At 37.8% G+C, this 14,843-nt stretch overlaps 1 protein-coding gene across 1 annotated transcript; it reads left to right on the top strand.

Annotated features, from left to right (window-relative positions):
* The first annotated feature begins 91 nt into the window (after positions 1-91).
* LOC134750854 (protein phosphatase methylesterase 1) lies at positions 92-14,798 on the top strand. The gene is made up of 10 exons (XM_063686122.1): positions 92-298; positions 1,194-1,395; positions 2,207-2,316; positions 3,899-4,056; positions 5,659-5,749; positions 7,126-7,191; positions 7,612-7,842; positions 9,009-9,166; positions 12,534-12,598; positions 13,275-14,798. Exons 1-10 carry the CDS (start codon positions 228-230, stop codon positions 13,371-13,373), a joined length of 1,251 nt encoding a protein of 416 aa, XP_063542192.1. The 5' UTR covers positions 92-227; the 3' UTR covers positions 13,374-14,798.
* Positions 14,799-14,843: the final 45 nt, after the last annotated feature.

The raw sequence follows: 14,843 nt of genomic DNA, 5'->3' as shown, positions 1-14,843 counted from the left end.
ATGTTGAGCTTCGATATTAATCGATATACGATTGCTAGGTATACGTATCGATCATTGTTACTTTATCGTAATGTTAAGCTATTGCGCATCACTAATTTTGACAATTATTGTAAAAAAAATGTGAATTGTGTTTTTATTTTCGTCTTAATAAAATAATAAAATAAAATATATTCTGGTATAACTGTCTGATTATACACTAGTATATAAAATAAAATAAAATTAGAAACATGTCTGCACTACAGAAAACCATAATGAAGAGTAAATTGCCGCCCCGTTGTCCAAAATCAGCAAGTGGAAAGTAATTATAATTTCATACATTTTTAAACTGATTTGTATTGTAATATTACTGTTTGATTGTGCTGGGAAATAACATAATTATGGAACAATGGAACTTCGCTTAGGATTGTTATTATGATAATGCTTGGTCGGCAATTTTTATCACTATTTTAAGTTTACTGTATTTTATTATTTGGTAGTAGGAGGTTTTTTTAATCTTATGAATAAAGATATACTTTATTATTCTTTTGGCGTTTTCCTTATCTCTAAAGTTATAATATAAAAACGCAATAACCTTAATAATATAATTTTGTTATGAGACAGTCTTCCTATACATATGTGATACCATCAAATTAAGCCATAAGTTTTGCAATTGGCACAACTAGTCACTATAATTTCATTTAACTATAGCAACTGGTCACAGACTATAAAATCCACGTAGGGTTTCATTATAAGCTTTCCCATTAAATTAATTAAAGTCTGACTGAAAAGCTCTGTAGCCTTACCTCCTTAACACATTCAGTGCTGAAAATCCGACTATCGGATATTTTAGGATTTCATTCCCACGTTGATCGACCCGATAGTTGGGATCGTTGTGCTACAGCTGTATATGACTACATTTTTGCGGCCTGGCGCGGATTTCTTGTTTGGCTGGGTGGCAATAATTGTGTTAATCATGGTAATAAGAGTTCAGGCATGTAAGTTTAACTATTCCATTTATTTTATTGATTCCGGGACATAATCACATACATCAGACATTTAATCAACCAGACAATTCAACATCCTGAAATAAGCAATATGCAAGAACTGCTGAGATGACAAAAAAATGGTTGTAGGAAAAAAAAAAATTTATGATAATATTTTAATTTGTGTTTGAGGAATGACAGCTATTTAATTCAAAATGCATTTTTTTTCAGACTGGCTCCATTCGGAATGGCCCGTCGCAAGGATTATAGCCCTGTGCCGTGGCAGCAGTACTTTGAGAAGTATGTGGATGCGGAGACAGAGAGCGGAAGGTTCAGGGTATATTTGTCACCAGAGCCGGACCACTCAAGCAGGCCTCGGTTGGTGACATTGCATGGTGGAGGGTATTCTGGATTGAGCTGGGCACTTTTCACAGTAAGTTTTAGTTTAAATATAATTGTATATAGTCAAAACGATGTTTGAGGCTTTACACGAGAATGTCGCTTCCGACATGCCATTCTCTTAGTACTTCTAAAAAACCGGCCAAGTGCGAGTTGGACTCGCGCACCGAGGGTTCCGTACTTTTTAGTATTTGTTGTTATAGCGGCAACAGAACAGACAAACGGACAGCGGAGTCTTAGTAATAGGGTCCCGTTTTACCCTTTGGGTACGGAACCCTAAAAATGCTGAGAAAGCGATTTTTGGTCTGGTAATGTTTCATTTCATGACTTGGTTAACAAATTGACAGTATATTTTCCAGCTTTACGCATTTGATTGAGGTAGCTGCCATCCATATTGACCTTAAGGTACCTAATATTGTCTTCGGTTACCGCGATAGTTACTCATGAAAAAAAAACTATGAAAGCGGAATATCGCGTATATTGAATTTATAATACATCCTGACGTTTCGAACCCTTTACAGCGTTCATGGTCAACGAACTAATAATCTAATATTAATAATCTAATATTGTCTTCGGTTACCGCGATAGTTACTCATGAAATAAAACTACAAAAAAATTCAACAAAATACAAAAAAATATACAATAAAACTATCCGTTTTCATAGTTTTATTTCTTAATGTACAGAGAAAAGGTACCCCACGTTCATACTAATTTACAGAACTTTGTATGCAGTGGGGGTGCCTTTTCTCTGCAGCTGACAACTAATAAAGTAGAAAATTAAATCCGTAAAAAAACCATCTGTTGATCGCAAAATGTTACCAAGTTGTGTATAACTCTGTTTTCAGGAAGAAATAACGAACATGATCCACTGCCAAGTGATCTCTATGGACATCAGAGGGCACGGTGAAACACAGGCTGACAACCCGGACGATCTTAGCGCTGATACTTTAGTAAAGTAAGCATGATTTTTTGTGTGAATGATGATAATTCGTGGTGTCGACGTTATTTACTTAAGACATAGTGACGTTGATCTAATTCAATTATACTTTTTAAGCCCCTTTGCGGGTATTTAGTATTTTGCGGGGTTTTATATATAAAAACCGGCCAAGTGCGAGTCGGACTCGCGCACCATCCGTACCATTACGGAAAAAAACAGCAAAAAAATCACGTTTGTTGTATGGGAGCCCCATTTAAATATTTATATTATTCTGTTTTTAATAAATAAATAAAATAATAATAAAATATCGTTTATTTCAGGCTTTCAGCCCATACTACAAGCACATGACGACACAAAATAATAATAAAAGCAAAGCAAATTTTAGTATTTGTTGTTATAGCGGCAACAGAAATACATCATCTGTGAAAATTTCAACTGTCTAGCTATCACGGTTCATGAGATACAACCTGGTGACAGACAGACAGACGGACAGCGGAGTCTTAGTAATAGGGTCGCGTTTTTACCCTTTGGGTACGGAACCCTAAAAAGCATTGATGCATCCAGATCAGATTTTAAGTTTTTAATTTTTATTTGTTACTTTATTTAGATCAATTTTTTAAAGCATGATGGCTAATAGCGAAAGTAGGGATTGATTTCTTGTAGTGTCACAGAATAACTAATAGTACCTACTACCGCCTCCCAGCCGCCTAGTAATAGTGCCTCTGATGCTAAAATGACAGACTTAATTTGTCCAACCGATCTGTTATTCTAGTATAAAAGCAGGATGATTAGATAATAAATCAGCTTATCAAATTTTAAAGGTAAAAGATAAGATAAAAAGAAATTTATTTAAGTAGGATCTGTTGGATCGCTTTTGCATCGTCAATATCTACATTTTATCTTAAATATGCACAATTACAATAAGTAAATGTAAAATAGAAGGAAATGTAAAAAAAAAATTAATAATTTTGATGGTGGCTCAGATTTTTGTACTTACTATAGTTTGTTTTGACAGTCCTTTGGGACTGTCTCATTTCAAACATAGACAGAGAAGTTTTTTTTTTGTTCTTATTTACTGACAATTTGGTTTGACCACAGAATAAGTAATAGTACTACGTTTGACCAAGTATACTTTTACACGTCAGTCGCGCTCCCATTTAAATTTTAGTGTTTAACCCAAGTTTCGGTTTCGGCACGTTTCGCTTTAAAAATCGCGTTTCGGCACTTTCGGCCGACGAAGGATCAGTTTTGGCCAAAAAAAAATGCCGAACCTTTCGGTCGCGCCGAAACTGTATTTTTAGTATGCCCGACCGAAGCTTAGGTTTCAGCTCAAAAATTATGTTTCGGTATCGAACCTTTGGTTACAAAAAATCCGTTTTCGGTCGGACACTATTAAATTTCGTCAGGTGACAACCAAAACTCACTAATTACTAAAAAATAATTAAACAAAAATCCTCTTTGTTCTGGTACTAGTACGGTTCACTATGGCGGTGAACTTGTGGTAGTAATTAAGGAGTTTTGGTTGTCACACACACAACAGATCCCATACGCATTGGAGCGGTGATGCCCTTGCAATTGAATTATGTTTCTTCTTAAACAGGGATGTAGAACAAGTTCTACACAAGCTGTTTGGCGATGAATTACCTCCCATAGTCCTAGTGGGGCACTCCATGGGTGGCGCTGTGGCGGTCCGGGCGGCATTACTCCCGTCATTGGAGCCCTACGTCCACGGTATCGCTGTCATTGATGTCGTCGAAGGTAACATGGACGTACTTACTTACTTACTTAATGGCGCAACGACCCAAAATGAGTCTTGGCCTCCGACACGAGTATACGCCAGTCGTCTCGATCCTGTGCCATCTCCCGCCAGTTATCGGCATGGAGAGCACTCAAATCTACTCCAACAGCATCGCCCCAGCGATACCTGGGACGTCCGATCGGCCTCCGCCCCACCTGGCGTCCCAAGTACGCCCTTTTAACGCCGCGATCCTCCTCCATTCTCATAACGTGGCCGAACCAGCGGAGACGGTGAGCTTTTGTCTCGCCTATAATGTTGGGTGCAGTCACAAGATCTTCAATCTCGACGTTTTTCCGGAGTCTAAAACTGCCATCTTCCCTTCTCACAGGACCCAGGATTTTTCTAAGTATTCTCCTTTCTGCCACCAGGAGCTTGTTTTCTTCCTTAAGTGTTAGCGTCCAAGTCTACATGGACGTAGTTGGTGAAAAAGATTCATTCTCTAAAATTTGTCAGTAACTTCTTTTTGACAGCCAGTTCAAATTTTATCGACAAATTTCTTGGGGTTGGACACTTTTCCCTAAGTATATTTTGGAATTTTGGAAAAGAATTACTTTTCGCAGTAATGTGACACTCGATGGCGGATATCACTAGAGCCAGAACCCTATGTCAACGTCACTGCCAGAGACTACGACGTTTTCTGTAATGATATAATTCTAAAAAAAAAAACCCCGAACTAATTGGAACAGCGCGAACTCTATTCTAAATGTTACCCTCACACCCATCCTCACATGGCGACCCTGTCAGAATTAAAAGCTGGAATTTCTGACCCCAACTGATGTGGAACCTAAGCTATTTTCCTACTAGTCAAATCAGTTTCTTTTTCGAACTGTCAAAACGATTTGCTAATATGGAATTTATATGTTACACGTCACGGTCAACTCACCTACTTTTTATAGTTCTATCCGATTTATTAAATAGAACTTGTGTTTAAAAATAACTGCTATCTAAGTTTTTCTAATAATTATCGGGGGGGGGGGGGGGGGTGCTTTATTTAATGCATGGTGTGAAATAATTTATTTTAAATACAGTAATACCCTATCCTTTACTGCCAAGTCGGCTTTGGTGTGAAGTATGGACCGTATAGAAAGGACGACAATCTCTTATGGCAGAACTGTTGCAAAAGTGACCAGCTTTCAGGTGTAAATAACAGTTTCTAATCTCTCCGGTGGCGCTAGGTAGGCTCTTTGACCAGAGTATTGTAATATATAGGAGACTCTATGACATGAACCATAGAGGTAATAATAATGTAGAGATGAAATTAAATGGGGGAGGGGAACAAATAACCCGACCAAATTACGTAGGTTGTTTTTGGTACGTTGTCAGGAATGTTAAAACGTGATTTAAATATTGTCGCATTGCGTATGTTCTGTCCCTCACGGTCGCACGGGCGCACATCTATATACAATATTAGTGTTTAGTCTCAGTACTTCGGTGTATGGTGGCGCCGCCTATTTACTGTTTTTTGATGGACACTTTTCACATATAGAGATTTTCCTCCTTTTACTTGTACACTCTATAGTGTGAAGTTTATTAAACGTGTTTTAAATATCGGTGCACGGCAGGCACGGCGATGGACGCGCTGGCCAGCATGCAGAGCTTCCTCCGCGGCCGCCCCACGCACTTCCGCAGCATCGAGCACGCCGTCGAGTGGTGGTACGTCACTCTAATATAAATATATACAGCTTTAAATAAGTTTTTGCCAAAAATTTCATTTTTGGTACAAGCTTTTATCGCTGACTGTACTTTTTTTCCACAGGCAACTAATACTCATCGAGACAGTTCTAAAAACCCCAAACACAATTAGGTTGCGTTGTTTTATCACAGAGTTCCTATGACCACCTCCTGTCGGCTGTCTTCATCATCAGATCAGCTCGATGGTACCATAATATTGCATTGTCACCCGACTTACATGCGTATGCAAATTTTCAGCTTCATCGGAAGATGGGAAGATGGTTAAATTAGTTACCTTAGATTCCATTACATAGTTAAAGCCTGACCAGGAATAATGATCACGCGCCATGTTGCGGAATTTCACTGGAACTAATTTTTTCATACTACACTGAACTGTCACCCTATACATGCACAACAACAGCGCCCTCTTGACAATGATCATATATAGAGTTTTGAATGATTCACGGTTAGTTTCACTAGATTTATATTGACCGGGATATAGACCGTGATTACCTTTTGTATTATTTGTGAGCTCCCGATATTTCGACGCAGTTACATGCATCATGTTCACGGGTGACTAAAGATAGCGGGTGGGTGTCAAAGTTGTTTAGACAGCGCTCTGTCTACCCTCATTCTTGCGCGTTGGCTGCGTTCACTTTCAACGTTACCAACGGTCGCATTCACACTTGTTGGTCCGGTCGCGTTCACAATCGTTGGTCTGTCCAAACACACTACACTCAAGGTGTCACTACGCTATCTTCAGTCACCCGTGAACATGATGCATGTAACTGCGTCGAAATATCGGGAGCTCACAAATAATACAAAAGGTAATCACGGTCTATATCCCGGTCAATATAAGTCTAGTGAAACTAACCGTGAATCATTCAAAACACTATATACTCTCCTCATATTAAAATTTTTAATTTGGTTTTATTAAATTTTGTGCTTTTAAACATATTGTAAACATATAGATGTCCTTAATTTCATTTCATGTGTTAAGTAGGTATATCTGTTTGTGGCAATTCATTGATTTTACGAGTGTTGTAAAAATGCATGAATCTAGTATAACTGGATCGGTCATGAGGCGCGGGGGGAAATGACCGAACGGGATAGTCTTATGTATCTTTCAGTAGGAGTAGCAGAGAAAGCGCTGTTGTTGTTTGTCCTTGTCACAGACTCACATTTTTTTTTAATTCCCCACCGTTAATTTAGTATGGTTTATGGTGGGCTACAAATCTTCTCAGCCAATCATATTGTCGCATTGCGTATGTTTTGTCCCTTACGGGCGCACGCGTATAGCTGATCTATGTAATGCTAGGTCTATGTAAAAATGTAACTAGCTCATTTGATTCTTTCAGCGTTAGAAGTGGCCAAGTGAGGAATGTGGATTCCGCCAAGGTGTCAATGCCCAGCCAAATCCTCAAGTAAGTCATATTATGTTGATGAGTTGTGCATCATCATCTTCCTCGCGTTAACCCGGCATTCTGCTACGGCTCATGGGAGCCTGGGATCCGCTTGGCAACTAATCCCAAGAATTGGGCCAATTGTAAAGTATAAAACAAAAAAAAAACTTATTTCTTCGATTAATCATACAATTTGTTGCAAGATTCGCCAGATTTTTTGCTAAGTACGTAGCAAAAAAAAACCTGCGTAGCTTGTTATAGATTGTATGTGATTTTTTAAACATTGCGTTTGACTGATTGATCAGAATCATTGAATTTACTTAGGGGGCGTCCATTAATTACGTGGGGTTGTCAAAACACCTCACGTAATTAATGGTTGGACGCCCCCTTACTTGCAAGGTTTGTGGAGCTGAGTGATTTAAACTTGAATTAATTTTGCAGCTGTGAAACAAATCTTCTGGCCACGAACGAGCTGGCGACGCACACGCCGGAGTCGCCGCACGCGCCGGCGCCCATGAGCCTGCCGCCGGCCGCCGACTGCATCGCCGAGGAGCCCGAGGACGCCGACGCCGACGACCACGCCGACGCCGACGCCGACATGAACGCCGACGCCGACTTCGCGCCGCCGCCGATCGCGCTGCCCACGCGCGGCGACGGAGACACTAATATGAGGTAACGCGTAACTACTGTCCCAACCTTGGGGTAAACTTATGAGGTATCAATACCATACCAACTGGGGTCATTGCGCTAGTTTTGAAACTTGCAAATTTGAATATTAAACTACATTGCTGCACAAATGTAGACTTATTGAAATCCTTAATGTCTTAACAATATATCTAGATAAAAATATTTTCGCAAGTAGCAAATTAAAAATGAAATATATTATTTACTAATCCGTCAAGTGTACGAAAACTAGAGCATGGACGGAAATTAGCTCAATGATCCAAAGGTACATTCGTTTCAAATATTGACTATATTGTTTTACTCCCATGTATTAAAAATACAATATATATATTTTTGGGGCACTGAGGGCAGCTTCCTGATCCCGTGCTGCTATGCCAAAACTGAGACCTTTCCCAACTTTTTAATTGGGTCAAAATTCTTTTTGTTGTCTTGTTTCTGACCAGTCTGTCACGCTTGTATTGGTGTCTCTTATCAAATTAATAAAAAAAGTCGAGTGGTATTTCATGTCTATAGCTGTAGATTATATTCTACTTGCGAAAAATTAAAAACTGAATTTCATCCTATACAAAAAGTTACGCTGTTACATTTTTTGGGGACAAAAAACAAGACAACGAAATTTTTTTGACCCAATTAACGATTGCCATCTTAGTAAGACTAGGCGTCTTTGACCAGCTCTAAGGGCAAGCAGTGCACGCTTGCACCTCCTAAACGAACTCCTTACGGATTTACGTTGTAGCGAGAGATACTGGTGCTGCCATCTATGAACAAGTTTGGGAACAAACCAAATTATTTTATTAAATATTTTGATTTGTGTTTTTTTAAGTAGTCACACTACTATATATAAATTAAAAACTGTAATAGATGTCATATATTAAAGAAAAAGTGACGAAGCCCTCCAGTGGTGAAGGCCGGATCCGGCCTTAATAAAATAATTTGATTTGTTCCCAAACTTGTCCAATTAACGATTATTAACATTTGTAAAATTTGTCAAAAAAATTATTTGATGCCAATCGATTTCATTTCTATCCAGAATCAAAAGCTTCTTAGGGACCCTTCTAATAAAAGTCTAGGTTTAGTCCAGGCGTTTTCTTGACGCACAATTGGATTGTTGGGCATAAGAAAACTCTCATAAACGGGAAAAAATTACCATATAGGTACAAATGGCGCATCGACCTGTCTAAGACGGAGCGCTACTGGTCGGGCTGGTTCCAGGGGCTCTCGGCGCGCTTCCTGTCCGTGCGAGCCCCGCGGCTCCTCCTGCTGGCCTCTATCGAGGGGCTGGACCGGGAGCTCACCATCGGACAGATGCAAGGTCAGATCCTGCTCTTTCATTTTACCTTTACAACAAAAAATGGCCTTTGACGACCGGTCTGGCCTTGTGGGTAGTGACCCTGCCTGTGAAGCAGTGGGTTTGAATCCCGGTAAGGGCATTTATTTGTGTAATGAACACAGATATTTGTTCCTGAGTCTTGTGTGTTTTCTATGTATTTATGTATTTGTATATTATATATATCGTTGTCTGAATATCCACAACGCAAGCCTTCTTGAGCTTACCGTAGGGCTTAGTCAATCTGTGTAAGAATGTCCAATAATATTTATTTATTTATATTTATTATTTTATTTTGAATTTATAACAACAATAAGGTATGGTTTAGACTTTAGTCATTTGGGGTAATTGTACACTAATAAATCAAATATTTTTGGCTCAAAAGCGGTGTGTCAGGGCTGTTTTTAATTTAGACCGAAGTGCATCGTGTCGGCCTTTCTTCATACAGCACAATATTCTAACTGTTGCTTGCGTGTATATAGCTGAGGTCTGTATGTTTGTTCATAAATATAAAGATGAATTCATAGAAGCACAACAGATGAGCTCCCGTAATGTTAGACAACAATATAAACATAAATTACACAAACCAGCTACAAAACTAGAATTGGCAACTAAAAATTCATACATCATGTGCATTACAATTTATAATTTATATTTACCGGATGAATTTAAAGGGGAAAAAAATACAACATTTAAGAAAATGATGAAAGCTTGGCTGTGTGGGAAATGTTTCTACAGTGTGGGCGAGTTCCTTAATAGTTAAGTTAATATAATATGCATGGACTTAGGCTAGTTTAATCTAATTTGTATGCCAGTTTGTAGGCACAATGTGGAGATCCTATGTAATTACATATTGTAAATAGTTTTAAGACCTCTGTAACCCATATTGACAAATAAATGATCAATTAATCAATCATAAATCATAGAAAAATCTATTCTTTTCATGTCTGTCAAAATCTTCAACCATTTGCCAAATGACTTAAAATCCTTGGATTGTCAAGGTTTTAAAACCAAATTATTTAAGTGGTGTTTACAAAAAATGTTCTACTCGGTTAATGAACACTTTGTATCCACCAACGCCTAATAACTGTTATAATATTTTATTATTTCTATTACTTTTTAGGTACTGTATTAGCTTGACATCAAATTGTTATGAAAATTATGTATTGCCACTTTTCTGTATGCATGACATTGACCTGTTACTATTATTGTTACTGTTATTATTATTCTCTATTATTATTACTAATACTTATTTTTTAGTCTGACATTTTTATACTTTTATTTTAATTTTATAGGTTTTAATGACATGCACATTGAGAGTCAAAGAATATTGTACGCCAAATTCAGGCTAATTGTGATGTAACCAAATACTAACCCTACCACCATTTATAACCACACATTTAAACAATAAAAAATTTGTATTTGTATTTAAATTTTAATTTTAAAATTGAACGAAATACAACTGTGTTACAGTTGAAAATAGTTCCGTTTTACATTTTTGCATACGTAACGTAGTGTAATGTGGTTTATGTGGTAAATGGCCACTTTCAGTGTTTCGCAGCGACGCTCTAGTTTACTGCGACATAAACGCGTATTGCTTGTGAGTTGTGTCAGCGACAACCTACGTGTATAAATGGTTAGGCAATATCGAATAAAAACACATTATAATATTGTCTTCGGTTACCGCGATAGTTACTCATGAAATTAAATCTTCTCGGGTCAGAGGTGTAGGGTTAGAGCCCGCGTAGCTTTATCGCGTATATCTTTACTTGAAAATAGATGTATTGTATATAAACCGATTTTGCATGTACAACCAGCCTTAAAGTTTATAGTTTATTATGGTTCATTATTTTTGTATGTGGATATTTTTTCACATTGTAGCTTTTCCAAAGTCACCCGTTGACCACGAACGCTGTAAAGGGAACGAAACGTCGGGATGTATTATGAATTCAATATACGCGATATAGTCCGTTTTCATAGTTTTAAAAACACATTAAGTAAGTAAGTAAGTAAGTAAGTGTTTTATTTGTAAATATAGGTACAATTACAGTGGTGGTCAGTTTATATAATTATGTACAGTTTCACTATATTTTACCAAACGGCGTACAAAAACATTGAACTTAATACAAGAAACTATAAACTATCATGCTCAACAAGTACGAGTTTGTAATCCTACTTACAGCTATGACAAATCAATAATGAATATCAGGTACATAGTTTATAAGAATTGTAGATGTCAAAATATAAAATATAGATTATTATTATTAATATTAGATGCCTATTAAAAATATAAAACAAATTGTCATAATACACATCATTCTAAGTCATCATTTAAATAATCTGCAATGGAATAATAGCATTTATGAATCAATAATGTCATTAGCTTATTTTTTAATTCTAGTATACTTAGTGACTTAAAATTAGTCGGCAACTTATTATATATTTTACTGGCCAAGTAGTACACGCTTTTTCGCAACAATGATGTTTTTGCAGGAATTGTGCAAAGATTGTGTATATGCTTGTTTCTCAGATTTCTATGAGAAATATCAGCATGTTTTTTGAACAAACTTGCATTGTTTTTTACAAACATTATTACTTCAAAAATGAAAAGCGAGGGCATCGTCAAAATTTTTAATTCCTTGAAATACGGTACGCAACTGTCGGGTGTTTTGATTCCACATTATGTTATATGTATTACTTACTTCGCCTGTGGCTACCTCGCCACTCTGCTCAACCTTAGAAGTACTTGAATCCCTAAAGTTCAGTACTTTGGAGTAGTGTCTATCTGCCAATGTGTGTTTCTTTCAAATTAGAAACTTGATACTTCCTAGATTTTATCTCAAGTGAAATAAGTTATCTTTCAAATCACGTCACCCACCTTGTAAGCTGGCTAACAGAATCCAAACTCAGCCTTAAAGAAAAGTGGTCTTCTGACTGGCAGTCAAAGACAGACCTATCTGTTAGTAGCCTTATCTCACCCGGTGTGAAAGTGAAGGGGTTCAGTCTCCCGCGACATGAATGGTGCAAGCTGAATAGAATGCGGACAGGGTTCGGCCGTACCGCACATTTTAAACATCTTTGTGGATGGATCGACTCGCCCAGATGCGACTGTGGCGCCGAGTCGCAGACTGTCCAACACATAGTCCAGGAGTGCCCCCTCAGAGCCTACCCCGGAAGCCCCGATGACCTGTTCTCACTTACCCCTGACGCAGCCCAATGGCTGAGAACCTTGGATATAAACCTGTGACATACCTGTTATATTTTCGATTTATTTGTGACTTTTTATGCCATTCGATTAAATAAATAAAATAAAGTTATCTTTCAAAAACGTCATATATTGATAATTTTTCAGGCAAGTTCCAGATGCAGGTGCTGACGCGATGCGGACACGCGGTGCACGAGGACACACCCGGTGAGGTACGTACGATCAGTTCGCAAGCTATGGGGTTGGCCGGTCGAAATAATTAGCAGAGGGCGCCAGCATAGCTTGCCCTGTCAATCCCTAGAATTGTGTCAAATTTTTGTTTTTTAATGCCCTGGATGCCAGCCCTTTAAGCCAAATCTCATACAAAAAGGGACAAGCTATGATGGCGCCATCTCTGCAAACCTTTGACAGTTGCCAACCCCATTTGTAATAAATTTTGGGTGTGCCTCAAAAAATCCGATTAAAATGTGACACTACCGAGTCTGATATAAAAAGCGCTGGTGGCCTAGCGGTAAGGGCGTGCGCGGGTTCAAATCCCGGCTCGTACCAATGGGTTTTTCGGAACTTATGTACGAAATATTATTTGATACCATATGTATCATACCATGTGTATGTATGTTGGTATGTATTTATTTTGATTATTATTATTTTGACCAGTCTGTTTTCGGTGAAGGAGAACATCGTGAGGAAACCTTACTAATCCCGATAAGGCCTAGTTTACCCTCTAGGTCAGATGGCAGTCGCTTTCGTAAAAACTAGTACCTAAACCAATTCTTGGGATTAATTGCCAAGCGGACCCCAGGCTCCCATGAGCTCGCAAAATGCCGGGACAACGCGAGGAAGATGTGTATGACCTTGTGTGATATAAGCTACCCATTGTCGTGTCAGGTGGCACGCGTGATCGCCGCATTCCTGCTGCGGCACCGCGTCACGGAGGCCACGGAGGCCGGCGAGGACATGCAGCTCGCCTCCACGCCCGGCTGCTGAGCCCAGCGCGGCCTCCCCCGGCCTCCCCCGGCCTCGCCAGCCGGCACGGCCTCACACCAAGACACGAGGCCACTCTAAAAGTCTTTGGGGATCTTTTGCTCACTCCCTTCTAGCTATTTAAATTATTTCAACTAAAGTATTAAAAAAAATAGCAATAAACCTCCCACTGGGTGAACTACTCCAATTTGGATTCCTCAAATCAAAATTTATTAAAAAATTGTCGAGTTCAATATTAGTGGGGCCAATATTTATTCACTTAGCGAGTACTAAATGGCAACGTTGTAACAGGTTTAAATTACCATTAAAAAAACGAAATATGTAACTCAAACCACCTCAAGAATATTTTTTTCTAAATATCAATTCTCTAGTTCGATACATCACTACGGGGTAAAAAATTATCATAAACCTAATTAATTATTGTATGAAGTATTTAATAGCGCAGTCAGCTGTCATCCTTTGGAGAACCATATATTTCATTCAACCATTATTATCAAACCATTCATAAAAGCACGGTTTACACGATTTGATTCAATCGGTCCCTGAACCAATAGCTGCAATGCGTGCCAAATAAAATTAAATACACAAACAACTGGCTCAATCGTCTTTAGCTAACAATACTGATAGCCTTTTTATAGGAATTGCATTTTAATTTTTATAAATTAAGTAGAATTGAAAGGTCGAATAGTGAATTATTGATAATTTTGATAAAAGTCTGACTTAAACAACACACTCATCTGGGTTCTTTTCTACGTCAGTAACGTAAAAAGGGTAGGTGGTATATTTTGCTTACATTAAATTTTGGGTATTTAATAGGTTTATAAGTAAATTTAAATTATTTTTACATAGCAACACAAGTATATAATATAGCTCAGTCACAAACTTAATAAATCGCAAAGAAAATAATTTAAGATAAAAATCTGAACTGTTCTGTACATAAATGGAATTTCACGCATATCATTAATTTATTTATTGCATGTACTTAAAATATGTTTATTTTGATTTATTGGTCCACGGCGTAGCGTTCAAAACAAATTTATAGTATTTTATTGAGATTTCTAAATATAACGCTATCTGTGAAATAATTTAGAAGAACAAATAAGTTATCCTCATGTAAGTAACCACTAGGGCTAAGATGGTCGGTTTTTTATTATCTTTCATCATGCCTGTCACGTTCTAACAAGTTCGTAAGTGCGAAAGTGACGCATGATATGACAAGTGATAAAAATGCGACCATGATACCGCCGCAGGAAATGAAATATGTGTATTAATCAACATTATTTTGCGGTTTAGTTTTCATCATTCATCATTCGCTTACACTTGCCCCATTCACTCGGGGTCGGCGCAGCAAATATATTTCTTCCATACCTATTCTTCCGTTTAATTTATATTTCATTCATGTAATAATTACGCAAAATACTGATACAATAAATGAAGGTTGTAAATAACAGTGCGTATTATTTAACCCTAAAT

The sequence above is a fragment of the Cydia strobilella genome, chromosome 1, assembly GCF_947568885.1.
Source record: "Cydia strobilella chromosome 1, ilCydStro3.1, whole genome shotgun sequence".
NCBI classification, from domain to species: domain Eukaryota; kingdom Metazoa; phylum Arthropoda; class Insecta; order Lepidoptera; family Tortricidae; genus Cydia; species Cydia strobilella.
The sequence above is the reverse complement of the archived record's forward strand: the minus strand, read 5'-3'. Positions and strand labels throughout refer to the sequence as shown.